This window comes from Protomyctophum bolini (assembly GCF_963924005.1).
Source record: "Protomyctophum bolini genome assembly, chromosome: 13".
NCBI classification, from domain to species: domain Eukaryota; kingdom Metazoa; phylum Chordata; class Actinopteri; order Myctophiformes; family Myctophidae; genus Protomyctophum; species Protomyctophum bolini.
Genome location: NC_137874.1, coordinates 5,537,871 through 5,551,682, shown reverse-complemented (window position 1 = coordinate 5,551,682; position 13,812 = coordinate 5,537,871). Strand labels below are relative to the sequence as shown.

General features: G+C 41.6%; 1 protein-coding gene across 6 annotated transcripts in view; it reads right to left on the bottom strand.

Moving 5' to 3' along the window:
- LOC308327096 (unconventional myosin-Ic-like) overlaps positions 1 to 13,812 on the bottom strand; it is a 44,425-nt gene that overhangs the window by 16,327 nt on the left and 14,286 nt on the right. For 2 of the 6 annotated variants that reach the window (XM_080780244.1, XM_080780245.1), the window contains exons 1-5: positions 12,716 to 13,073; positions 5,618 to 5,779; positions 4,142 to 4,257; positions 1,282 to 1,483; positions 343 to 423 (exon numbers count right to left, since the gene is read on the bottom strand). In XM_080780244.1, the coding sequence (XP_080636370.1) occupies positions 343 to 423; positions 1,282 to 1,483; positions 4,142 to 4,257; positions 5,618 to 5,779; positions 12,716 to 12,733 (579 nt within the window). In that variant the 5' untranslated portion in view covers positions 12,734 to 13,073. Of the gene's footprint in view, positions 1 to 342; positions 424 to 1,281; positions 1,484 to 4,141; positions 4,258 to 5,617; positions 5,780 to 6,738; positions 6,857 to 12,715; positions 13,075 to 13,812 lie in introns of those variants that run through there. The other 4 variants (XM_080780241.1, XM_080780242.1, XM_080780246.1 and 1 more) reach the window with 4 other exon arrangements.

The following is a 13,812-nucleotide window of genomic DNA, read 5'->3' as shown; positions in this document are numbered from 1 at the left end:
TAAAATAAAATAAAATAAAATAAAATAAAATCTCAAAGCTCTTTACAATGGTTCATTCAATCATACATTGGGAGGTGAAGCGGCGAACAGTCGACGCCAGAGCGTCCTCACTTCCCACATTCGCACACCAATGGTGGCGAGCTCGCACCGACCGACTCATTGGAGGTAATGTGGGGTTCAATGTCTTCTTGCCCAAGGACACTTCGACATGTGGACAGGAGGAGGAGCCGGGATTCGAACCGGCCGACCCATGGATCATTGGACGACCTGCTCTACCTCCTGAGCCACAGCCCTGTGATTGATATGAGGCGATTTATAAGGAGTCTATGGAGGGCCATTTACCTTAAAGTCAAACTGGACATCCATGTATTTCCCAAAGCGACTAGAGTTGTCATTCCTCAAAGTTTTGGCATTGCCGAACGCCTGTGTACAGAAAGACAGGAAATTGGAGAGAGGAAGCTGATGTAAGCGAAGGGTAACAATAGAGTGATAAAAATCTAATAATCAGAAGAAAGTATTTGAAATATTTGGCAACGAATGACACAGTAATTAATATAGTTGTGGATGAATTACATACTGTAATGTTATACGGCAACATTAAATCCTTCGCCTGAACAACATGACAGATTATATGTTAAAAGTTATCTGGCAAAGTTTAAGATGTTATAGCAGTGGCGTGCACAAATAGACAAATGTGACCATTTGAAAAACCTTTTTTTGCACAGTGTACACTGTACGGTATGTGGACCATGGTGACATTGATCAATTCTTGATTAAAAAAAAGCTTCCAATATATTATTTAGGCCCAAAATCTAAATCTAAATATCACACTATTAAGGCAACCGGACGCTTCCACACGCTGCACAAGGTGCCCTTTTTTCACTTGAGCACCTGCCCCACTAAATGTCTGTGCACGCCACTGTGATTGATTGATATTCATTTATTAATTATTAATATTTATCAACAGTTTGTAGAATTACAGTACATTTCAAGCACAAACTCAATACAAAGACTGTTAACTGTGAGTGGACGACCCAATTAAGCGTTACACTTGTTTACAAGAGGGTCCGCCATGTTCAATTCATCAAAACATTTAGAGACGTACAAATAGACACTTCTATATAGTTAAAGAACAGAACAGGAATTCATCATAAAGGAAGCAAAAAGGGAAAAGAAACAAATACAGTGAGGGGGAAAAGGGGGGGGGACGACATATCACTAGATGCGTATGTGCGGTGCGTGCGTGTGTGCGTGCGTGTGTGTGCGTGTGTAGTAGTGTACCTCCAGAACAGGGGTAGACTGCAGCAGGCGGTCACCAAGGGAGGCCATGTGATCGTTAGCAGTGCAGGTGACAACAGCATAGTACAGTAGGATCTTCTTGGAGGCCTCGGTCTTTCCGGCTCCACTCTCCCCCGAGATCAGGATGCACTGGTCTCTCCTCTCAGTCCTCATGGCGCGGTATGTGTTATCGGACACAGCGTAGCTGATAAAAACATATAGCAGTGCTCGTTTTAGACCAGTCATTAGTCCTATACAACTATACAACCTATCTCAAACCCTAAACCTATAACCTCCCACGGGGAGGCAGCACACCTAAACCTATAACCTTAACCCATGTCTAACCAACGACTAGTCTAAACGAAGTATGCACCCCATCATCAGTTTCATATTTACACAGATTAAATTATCATTATAGCACCTTTTTTTTGTGTCGTTTGCCTTTTCTGTGAGAACACAGAACAATGTCAAACAACTTTGGATGAAAGCTATGGTGTGTCAAGTGTTAAATAAAACACTGGGGGTGTGAGAAGAGAAGCTACAGGTTTTATGTCAATGCATGAGATTTAGGGCCGATTCATACTCCTGTTTCGGCGCTGTAGTGCCGAAATGATTTCGGCTCGTCAGAAAATTTCAGTAGCACCGAAGAGCCGACTTTAGGACGGTACCCGCCCCCCCGAACCTCAAATGACGTCAAATTGTAGGCTCTACAGCGCCGAACCGACTTTTATTCAGCTCTAAAATAGGAGTATGAATCGACCCTAAGAAGATTGATAAAGTAGCCAATGGCATAAAAATGTACCTACACTACAAAATAAGTATGATGTTTATGTATTTATGTTGTCCTAGGATGATGGCATCAATGCCTTATGGATACAAAACTGATTGGGATGAAACTTCAAGAAATAACTTTTTTTTACACACATATTACATCACATAGCTGCTCCTGTTTTTCTGCTGTGACTTTTCTGGGTTTTATGAGTCAATTTTGTGTGTGAAATGACATTGTTGGCAATGACCACATGGGTCATTGCAAGAGGTGATATAGCTCATGTGGACATTTCCAGCTATGTAATTTCTTTCAAAATATTTTTATTTTCGTTGTATAACAGTATGGGTGTCACAGCTCCATAGAAAAAATAAAAAATAAAATAATCAGATTTTAGTATCAGTGACTGAGGTAAACAAACGTACTGTATGAATCACAGAGATCGTGGGCAGACATAATGAAAAGACTTACTGTGCAAAACATGCCCCGTCAAGACAAAAGAAAAACATTTTCTCCCCTTCCAAGTCCCAATTTAGTAAAGCCAATTCCCCAGCCTCTGGGTACAAGCGCTCCATCTCTGCTAACCCCCACAATCAGTCATTGGGAGGGTGAAGAAAGCCTTCAAGCCTCAGCTATGCAATTTCACACACAATATTGACTCGCGCACACAATACTGACTAAGCAAATACATTGTAATAATTGTGAATCATTTATATGATTGAATTGTATGCCCAGAAAGATCAATTTAATGAAACATGGTTGCCGATGACCCCATCTCTTTGTGTTCCATTAAAGTAGCTGGAACTTATTTTCCCCGTGTTCTGGGAATGCTTCCCAGGGGGCCACATTCTGGAAGATGATTGCTTCGAAACATCTCTGAGAGGTTTGAGATTACAGTGACTCACTCGCCTGTTACACACTCATCCCACATGATGAAGTTGGTATTGTTTCTTATAATTGCTATATCTGATATAGTGGCCTTCCGTATGAATATAAAAACTCACTGTATACTGTAAGTACATTCCTCCTTAGCCCCTCTCGGAACCCTCCGAAAGCTTTTATGATTGGACCTAGCTTTGCGTAGGGTTCCTGGACATTACAAAAATTTCTAATGCGATTGTTGGAACGCGGATATAAACAAACTCCTCGTTTAGTCGATCGGCGCAGTATTACGACGTTTTTTCCTGTGTTGGCTTACGAATGTGCGAACTATAAGTACCTTACATACGTCTGAGAAAATCTCCTGTGTCGCGGAAGCCGTTAAGTATTTTTAATCCATGTTTGATTAAAAATGTCGCTTTGATTCCTTCTTGTTTATTTACCGTTTATTGTACCGCCTCCCGATGTGCGGTTGGCTTGTGCCGGCTACGTCATAGCTATAGCGCCACTAGCTAGCCAGATAGGCGGTACAATGAGGTGTCAATAAACAAGGTAGGAAGAAGCAACATTTTTAATCAAACCTGGATTAAAAATACTTAACGGCTTCCGCGACACAGGAGATTTTCTCTTTTTTTCTTTTTTTACTTATAGTTCGCACATTCGTAAGCCAACACAGAAAAAAACATCGTAAAACCGCGCAGAATCTTTTCTCCTTACGTGTTTACATTGTATGTGTGTGTGCATACCTGGTGGCAGCCCAGCGTGAACCAGGACCCAATGGGTAAAGTCATAAAAGTGTCAGAAACTTTACTACATTTGGGTTCTGCTTGTGGGGCTAATTCCTCCTATGATGATTTTTTCCAAAACACTTGTCTAAAGTATTACACCTTAACAGTCAGTGGGCTGTATTTTGCGTGTCTTAAGTACCAGGTCTTATTCCCTAACTTGAGTAAACTAAAGACCTGGAGGCTTGATCAATGCTCTTTGGCCACTCAGAATAGCCAAATGGCATTGATCACGCCTCCAGGTCTTTAGTTTACTCAAGTTAGGGAATAAGACCTGGTACTTAAGACACGCAAAATACAGCCCACTGTCTCTGAGTGAATGCACTACATATTGCATGAGAATCCTCGTCAGAAGCAGGCCTATAATGCCTAGATTTCTATGGTCTTTTCTATGATCTTCACATACAGTACGGGCTGAAAGATTACTCACATGTGAGGCGATATCTCGTAGAAGCTGACACCTCTGTAACGCTCCATGTGTTGCTTGGAGTAGATCTCCAGATCTTTATATGGATTCACCGACACCAAAACTGAGCCAATATAGGTCTGAGGCAAAAATATATGGACACGGGAATACGGTATTCACCTCGACAGAAGATATGAAAATACTGTATAATCAAGAGCAGTGGTTCTCAAACGTTTCCATGGCAAAGACCCCCAAATTATCCCCATCCGAAAATATATATATAAAAAAAAGGAGGAAGGAAGGTACAAAAAAATAAAGATAAGCTGATTTACAAGCTCGCGACACATTGTGAGATGTAGATTGTCCCCGAGAGAATAATACCTAGTGGCAGTGGGCACTTCAGGGGAGACTATACCCAAATAAAATATACTGGAACACTCAACTGGTCTGCACTCTGCACAGTCAAACGGGTTTTACTCTGAGGAAGTCACTTTATTTATATACCGTACTGTAGCACGTTTCAAAACTCAGGGTTTACAGGAAGTGCTGTACAGGAAAAATAAAACCGAATACACACAGAAAAACAACATGCACCATGGGAAAATATCATGGACCAAAGAAACACAAGCGGGGTTAAAAGCCAAGGCATAAAGGCGAGATTAAAAAGTCCCGATGGAAGGGGCCAATTTGACGTGGGAGGGGAGCGCATTCCATAATGTGGGGGCTAGCTACAACAGATATTGTATTTGGGTAGTCTCTCCTGTAGTGCCCAGGTATTATTCTCTCTCATTCAAGTTGTCCCTGGTGAGCACCGACGAGCCCTTCAACTAGTTTCAACTAGCTTCAACTGGCTGAAGCGCGATGGGCTTCTCTTTGTACTTGTAGATTGGCTATTTTCAAACAGAAGATGTGGTTACTACGATACACGATACACTCAACTTTTCACGATATTTTCAACACAATTATTTTCCAGACAAATTATTAATGATTTATCTCCCCCCCCCCCCCCAAGCTTTTTTCACAATTTTTATTTAACTACATTGCAAAAGTAGCATTACTTTATGTATGTAAGTTTACTTCATTTCTGTGCAACAACTGTAAATATGCTTTCATGTTTAAACCTAGCTCGAGTTAATTGCCCTCCTTGATGTATGTATTAATGAGCATCAATAACGACCATCACCTGTGTCACAGACACATACAGCTCCCCTCTGCAGGCCTCTACTACTGAAAGTGACTGCATGGAGTCTGTCTCATTTCTCTCCAAAAGCACGTGAATATGATGGAATATGATTACAGCTCACATTTCATATCACACACTAGCCCCCCTAATTCTTAATTTTTTAAATAAATCGATACATATCGTCGGGATATAATATCGATACATATCGATATACGATATATCGTTACATGCCTAGTGGTTACAGGAAAAGACCCCTGAGAGACCCCACTTTGAGAACCAGGGATTAGGACAAACGGTGATTAATGTTAATATATTACATAGATTAGGTTCTCTTTGAAGCGCCGCCGCAAGTTCTCTATGAAGGCTGCCTCGCTGGTGAAATTCTCCAACAGCACGAAGTCCTGCACGCCCACCCGGTCACGTGCGGTCAGAGCACTCTCCATCACCAGACGGACTCTTCCCTCAGCACCCATAGTCTCCTACAGGACGAAAAAGAACAACAAAAAGAGGGGACATGGTGGTCAAAATTATTTAGTATTATTCTTTGAATGCAGACAGTTAGCTGACAAGCAGGAGGCACAGATATCCTAATCCAATTCAGCCTGATATAAATCTGAAAGAATGACCTCACATGCTAAAAATGTACAACATGCAACAGAAAAAAATGTTTTGCAAAACTCTGCCTTCTTTTGGCGTTTTGGGGCAAAGGTTCTGCTATGGCATTCAAGGAGTGCCCAGATTCAGATTGTTCGGTGCCAGAGACAGACACACCACGGACGGACGGACGGACAGACTGACGGATGGACGGGGTGCAAAACATAGTCTCAGCCACGCCTTTGGCCTGGCAGAGACAATACGTACATACAATACTGTTTTTATTTAGAATAACCCATTAAAACCGGGAAAGCATAATTTTAGATTTTGCCTATATATGCAAGGGTTTAGAACAGTGGTTAAAATATATATATTATATATATTTTATTTTATTTTATTTTAACACGAATCTTCTCTTCAGATGGGGTGGTGGGGTCACAGCCAAATACATTTTGGGAGTCCTTGGTCTGGCCAAGATTAAACAATGTAGACATTTACCAAATCTCAACGGTAAAACAGAGCCCAGGCACTATTGTGTGATAGCTAGATAGTGTTTAAGATGTATGTGCAGTGTACACAGGCCTTTAATACCAGGCAGGTTCTGACCCATTCCCCCGGTGTGTGTACATGTCAACCCCATTGTGATGGCAAACATCAAAGAGCAGACAGGAAGTGATTGCCAGTCTGGAAAGTGAAGGTTTTCGGATAAGCTCAAATTCCCAGAAGTATTACTTATTTAGACGAACGTATGAGGACAAATGTTACATGCTCATGAAGCATAACTGCACACACACACACACACACACACACACACAAAAAAACAGCAAAACATTATTGCACTTACCATAATAATAAATAGGTAAATATCCAGCTATAAGATTCAGTCCGCTCTCTCTCGGTTATCGGTGACCATTAAAAGGCAGAAAGCCACTTTATTTCAAACGTCCCTGAAGAAAGAGAAGTGGAACAAAGGGACTAGAATTCCACATGGACACGTTTTTATACTAAATACACAAGCCTCTCAGGGGTCTCATTTGGCCGGTTAAGAGCAGCCAAGGGGTCGTTATATCTCTGAACATTAAGGGATGGAAAAGGCTTGGAACAACAAGAAGACAACAGTGGAAATGAGCCAACAAGTAAGACGAGAGGAAAGGACATTTCCACTGTAGCCACTCCTCTCGAACAGTACACGCTTCCTCACCTTGGAGTATTGTTCTTCCACTATTGCAGGTGGCTTTCCCACAGCGGGTGACACAAAGCCCAGTCAGACTTTCCAACGGATGGAACTAAAGAATGTCGGGGCCGAGCTCGGGACAGGGTATACAAGAAAATGTGTCCATTCATTCACACAATTTTACAGCGGTTACTAAATACAATAGAGCCATACTGCAGCCCAGAAGCCTAAACTTGGTTGCGCATCGTCACACACACACACACACACACACACACACACACACACACACACACACACACACACACACACACACACAAGCTTGTAGATCGGCTATTTTCATAGTGCAGAGTATTAGTTGACACAGATACTTGCCCTCAAACAACTTCACAGGAAGCTGTCCCAAGGGCCACAAGAGATTCTTACTTGGGCCTCAGCACACTGTTGCACCATAATTTTATGATTTCAGTTCGCAACTATTCTGGTACATGACATGCCACAGTAAATTGCAAATTAACTTGTCAGCAGTTCAGAGCCGAATTAAGCAATGTTACACGAGAGGGTGTGGTTGAACGTCATTAATGCACGCCTGCGATGCAGGGCGAGTTCCAAAAGCAACGCAGAAGTGACGTTAAACCCCCCCCCTCGAGTGTAATATTGCAATTATACAACAGTTACCCTTAAAACTAAGAAAATCGCTGAAAAACATTTCTTTAATGACAGATGTAGCCACTATGGCCACAGTGTCCCAAGAAACTAGCTATAGCATAGCCACCGAGTATGGGAGAACAGAGCAGCTGAATTCTTTGTTTTGATTAGCCATTCCATGATGCTGGTTTGAAGCACGGCTAGAAGGCCGTTTCAACCAATCAGATTGCTTCCTCGAAACGACCCGTTGTATAATGTCTGATATGGAGTCTCAAGGTGAGCACTGGAAAAGCCTCCTACCTTCCTCAAAATCATCTGCCGTCAGTATCATCTTCAATTACTTCATCATCATCTTCATTTATTGTAGGCAGCAAGCCACCAAGCTCTTACACCAGGGGTGGGCAAACCTTTCAGGCACATGATCACCCAATGCCACAGTGAAAATCACTATTGCTTTGTGTTATATGACCTCAGCTGCCTGACTCGGTGACAAAACATTTATCTGCATAAGCATATTTGATAACCATGACATCCGTCCCATCGGAGGGACTGACTGTACGTGCAATATGATATGAGATGCATGCAGGTTCCTGCTCATTCTGTTCTTCTTTGTTTGCATAATCCGCTAGGGACGTCATAGATCCACTGGGCCTCATGCGCCAATAAGTTCCCAACTTTTCCTCTTACATTTCTTCCTAAGTGAATTCCTAAGAGAAGTCCAGTCAGATTGATGAAACGTTCTTAAGTAGGCAGAATTGTTCGTATAGGCTTGTTCTTATGATGATGAATCCAAATCCTCGTAACTTGAAGGGGTGTGCCAGTTCATTCAAATTACCATAGGTAGACGCCCCACCTATCCCAATTAGCATCCTATAATTACCATAGGGAACCGCCCCACCAATCCCATGTAAGGCATTGGGAATTCACTTTCCTACCTGCGTTTGACCCAGGTGGGTGCGGTTATGCATGACTCCATGGCCTTGCCTGCAGTCACACCCGTGTGTGATTGCAGCACACATAAATCACAGGGCCTCACACACAGAAATAAAGTCGAGTGAATGAATTGAAGTCAAGAATATCCAAACTAAAGTCTAAATATAGTGGAACGCCAGACTCCAAAACATTACAAATCAATAGTACTGTGGAGGTATTGAAGTGAACAGAAATGTTCATATTTTCAATATTCATGAATGTATTTTATTATTTATCTCACAATAGTCAACTTTCACCACAGACATCAATGTAAATTTGCTGAAATTAGCATATTATCCATATGTCATGTTCAGAAGTAGTGGATAGTATAGTGGATATAAAACATTTTAGCACTGGAGGGTGGATATGAAGGGGGGGGGGGGCTTGCAGGTAGGAAGCTTACAGGAAAATGGAGGTGGTGGCTGTCGGTATATGAGGTGGGGGTGTATTGGGGGGGGGGGGTGATGTCGGGTGGGGTGGGGGTTATGTGGTGTGTATGGGTTTGTTTGGGTCGGGTTGTAAACTCCAAACCAGTGGTTCTCAAACATTTTTATCAAAGTGTTTCGAAAATAGCCGATCTACAAGCTCAAAATGGGCAGTAATGGGACGAGTTTGTGAGCTTGTAGATTGGCTATTTTCAAAGTATAGAATGGGATTAAAGTGGTAAAATGTTCCATATCTTGCTGTGTGGACTGCCTGGAACTTCTTCAAGGACCACTTGAGGTCCTCAGACCAAACTTTGAGCATCATGCAGAGGGCGCTGTTTTTCCTTTATGTTTTCAGATTGCACTTAAGAACAAGAAAGGCACCCAAAGAGTGATCCACAGTGTGCATAGATTCTGTTCTTACCTACGAACAAATCACAGCTAAGAAAACATTGAGGGATCCCAAAACCTTCTTAAAAACTTCCTAAGAACAAATAAGCAGGAACAAAAAGCATGGCAATACATCACATACATAAAAAGTAGTTACCATGAAACATGCGTAAGCTAAGAACGTAACAGTGGAATATATATATAATGAAACTATACATATAAACTATACTATACTATACTATAAAGTGCTATGACTACATAAAATGCAATTCTAGTGCCGTCTACATACTGTAACATGCTATAAGTCTGTATAAAATGCTATCCAAGTCTACATAAAGTTCTATCTAAGGGGCTAGGTTAACAACTCAATAGATCGGTACGGGGTGGAGTGAAGGTCCAGAATGCATCTGTTCGGTGCGCAATGCATTCAGTGTTGCACCTGTGCCATAAATGTAGCCTAATGCCAGAGCTTTTGAGTCTTGAGATTTATATTAATTTTGAGGGGCGCTAGCCCCTCACAGCTTTTGTCCGCACACGTCTCAATATTTGCCATTGACAAGGAATGGAGAAATTAGGTCATATGTGACTCAAATATGAAATTAAATGGCATTGACAATGAAGGGAAGATGTAGACAAGCAAATCGGCTAACCAATCACATAAATTCAGTTGTTCATGATGAGATGTATGATGATGCATAATCATAAGAGCGCCCATCACTTCACACAGGTGGGATTTTTCTATAGCCAATTAGGAGTGCACAGAAATCTGGGAACCTATCAGCAAAAAAGGAGGGGGGAAATCCTTTGAATTTGCAGAGCTCTGAATCTGTCTTGATAGATTAGGTTTACGATAACTCTTTCTATTCTAGCACTTAGTTTAAAAAAAGGGGAGGGGGGAGGGCAGTATATCATCACAGTTGGTTCAAAATTAAGTTGTTTAATTGGGTCTATGAGAAAAGACCACATTACCACCCTTATAGACTCCCAAATTATTTTAGGATGCATTTTAACAAAGGTTTTATTATACAAGTTAAGATATTAAAAGGAGTAGCGCCAATGCCTGTCTCTGAACGTTTAACGCCATGTAGGCCTAGTGGAACACACTCTGTAAGCAAAACCTCTATAGTAGATTAGCAAATAACAGGCACATCATTCAATGTTTCCATTAGCACATAATTACATTGCTGCGACAAGTGCGTGCAATGCGGGTGCGGTCTATTGTATAATGCCTCAGCTGTCAAAACAGATCCCAAGTATAAATAGTTTTCTTATGTAAATCATTGCAGTTCATAAGAAAACTATTTATACTCGGGATCTGTTTTGACAATGTGCACACCAGGCTTGTCAAAGTCTTAGGCACATGTACACTGCCTTGTTATAGCCTACTGTAAATGATTCCTTTGCCTTTTAGTCGCTCTGTTCAGTTAGCTGTATATTTAAGTATTTAAGGATTGTGTCCCCATTTATACATTATTAATAAATAAATAAATATTTTGTGTCCCGAATTATAAAAAAGAAAAGAAAAAATAAATATTTAAAAAATAGCAAAAGTAGCAGATCTACAAGTGGTACAACAAATGGTACCATGATGAGTTTTGACACATTTGAAATAAGGCATTAACCCATTTAGGACTGAGGCTGGACAAAAGGGGTTCCCGTCCAGAAGGGTCAAAACACCATAAGTGGTCGAAATGTATTCACATTTTGCCATGGGTAGTGCTGGCAGCATTTGAATAGGACTAAAACAGCAGAACGGTAAACCAAGTAGATATCATACTACTCTACTCGTGCACAAACTCAAGAGATCTGTGTCAACTCAACTTGCATGAAAGTTTACATCCAAGCGAATATTAGATTTTCATCATGTTATGAACCTTCTTGAACGCTCCTGGACGACAGTAGTGAACGTTCACCAGTACATTCATATTTAATGACTACGCACGCAGCCCGTCACATGCTTAGAAACCATAGAAACCCCACTATCATCACAAACAACATAGGCTACTCCACAAAATCTAGAACAGTCATTTTCAGGACACACCAATGGGCTCGAGGCATACCTGTAGGCTGTAGTCATATCGGTGGAAAATAACCTCTATAGCATGTGCTATCCCTCTTATCACTCTGTAGACGTTTTTTATGTATTCATTAATGCCCAAATGAAATGTTTAAGCCTAAGCTCTGATCTATTTCATACTTCCAAATTGTCCAAAAACAAATTAGCACAAACAGCAGATCTACAAATGTGTAGATCTGCACAAATGTGTAGAGTTTAGTAATATATAATTCATCACTTTTTGTTTTGTTGTAAATATTGTAATAATAATGTGGTTATCATAAAATCCCAAGGGCAACATTGTGCCTCAGCACACTTGTACAGAGTATAATTCTCAGAGAAATGCAGGGATAATGGGAAGCAAAAGTCTTTATAAAGGCTGCCTGCTGTAGTTAACTTGACTGCAAGACTGTGCGTAATACATAAAAGCCTCAGGGTACGCAAACCATGCAGCCTTGTTGTCATTCAACTGTTCGGGCATGTTTGTACAGTACAGAGTATTTCACTAAAAGAGAGGCTTTTTATTAACAAGCTTTCGTGGACACATCCTCAGACTCAGAGTATATTTAAGAGTGTAAACATGTACCCACATGGGTGCTTACAGGTCCATTCAGAGAGTTAAATGAACACCGAGGGTTTTTACTGTGCAGATGACTACAAGGGAACCTACGGGGGTTGTGTTTACAGAGAGGTAGTGGCAACCGGCCGAGAGTCTAACCTAACAGTGGGGCTTGGCTCTGAGCCCCATGACTAACCTCGCTGGACCGACTACATTCACTTTGTCTTCCTTATAAGGCGTGGTCCACCACTCTGTCCCCAGACGAGCTTTCTGCAGCACCACATCTGACTCTTCTTCTCCACCATGATAGATGTGTGAGTGGAAAAATACCACGCCTCGCTTTGCCTCGTGCATATAAGCCTATATATATATATATATATATATATATATATATATGCACATTGAGGTTCAAGTCAAGACATGCATAAAACATTATGCACACTCTGTTATCATCCGTGGTGCCACTATGAATGGAGATTTCAAATCAAATTGGTGGCATTAAGTTAGACGGCAAGTTAGACTTACTTTTACTATACACATTACACTCTAACAAGACTCCAGTAGTCCAGTCCAATCTACTGTATGTGATCAGGATCTTACCCTGCCTTGGTACCTCATCCTGTCCCTTTCCTCCTGGGCGTACGGTGAGTCGAGCAGGCCGTTCCCTCTTGACTCTTCGGCCGCTATCTCCTCATCAACCTCTATCCACGAGCAACACAATCAGACGACTTGTGTTTTCCTCCTCCTCTGGTTGACGCGTGCTGTGCTTCTTTCAGTCGTGTGTCTTTCTCTCCCTCTCTGTGTGTGTCTGCCTGGTGTCCCTGTGTGGAGAAAGTGCACCAACTCAAGCAAGGCAGGAGCTCTCCTTGTTTATACGTTATGGTCCCATTGACAGGTCACATGAACGATTGTCTCTCTCACCATTGCTCTCTCTCTCTCTCTCTTTCTCTCTCTCTCCTTCTGTCTGAATCACTGCAAGAAACAAGGGTAGCAACTCCACACACACACGTCACACACTTGGACATGAGAAAGAGAGAGAGGGAGAGAGAGAGAGAGAGGGGGAAAAAAGCCTAAAGGGAAAGTATGCTGAATGCAAAAACAAATAAGTGCCATAGAAATGGGGGGGGGGGGGGGGAGTTAAAATGGTTTGGAAACATTTGCTAACTTGGGCCTGAAATTGCTATCATGTTAATCAGCAATACAAAAAAGAAAAACAGAAATCACATGGTCTATGTACATTCCTTCTTTTCGCTTCCTCCCTTCGTCCTTAGAGAGGAGGACGTCCCTCCCGTTTCTCTCCCCCCCCCCCCCCCTCCCACAAGCTGAGGCAGATTCATATTTGGATGAGAGTTAACACAAGTGCCTTGCCAACAGAATGAATAACCGTGGCATGTCTCTGCTGTTGAAACAACTCTTCATAATCTTTATTATTACCATGTCACTTCGCCGCACCAACATGATGTGCAAGGAATCGACATTCAATTACCTCCAATTGGAGCAAAACTGTGATTAGACCTCCCGTTACTTTCTGTTAGTGCTAACGTCGCTTCGTAAATACAACTAATTAAAATATATACTGTACTGTTGAGACCAGAGCAGATCTCAATCCTATTCTACAGTTAAGGCTAATTTATATTTGAACATATTCAACCATGCTGCTCGCTCGCCGATAAGCAGCTAACAGCTTCTTTACAGGC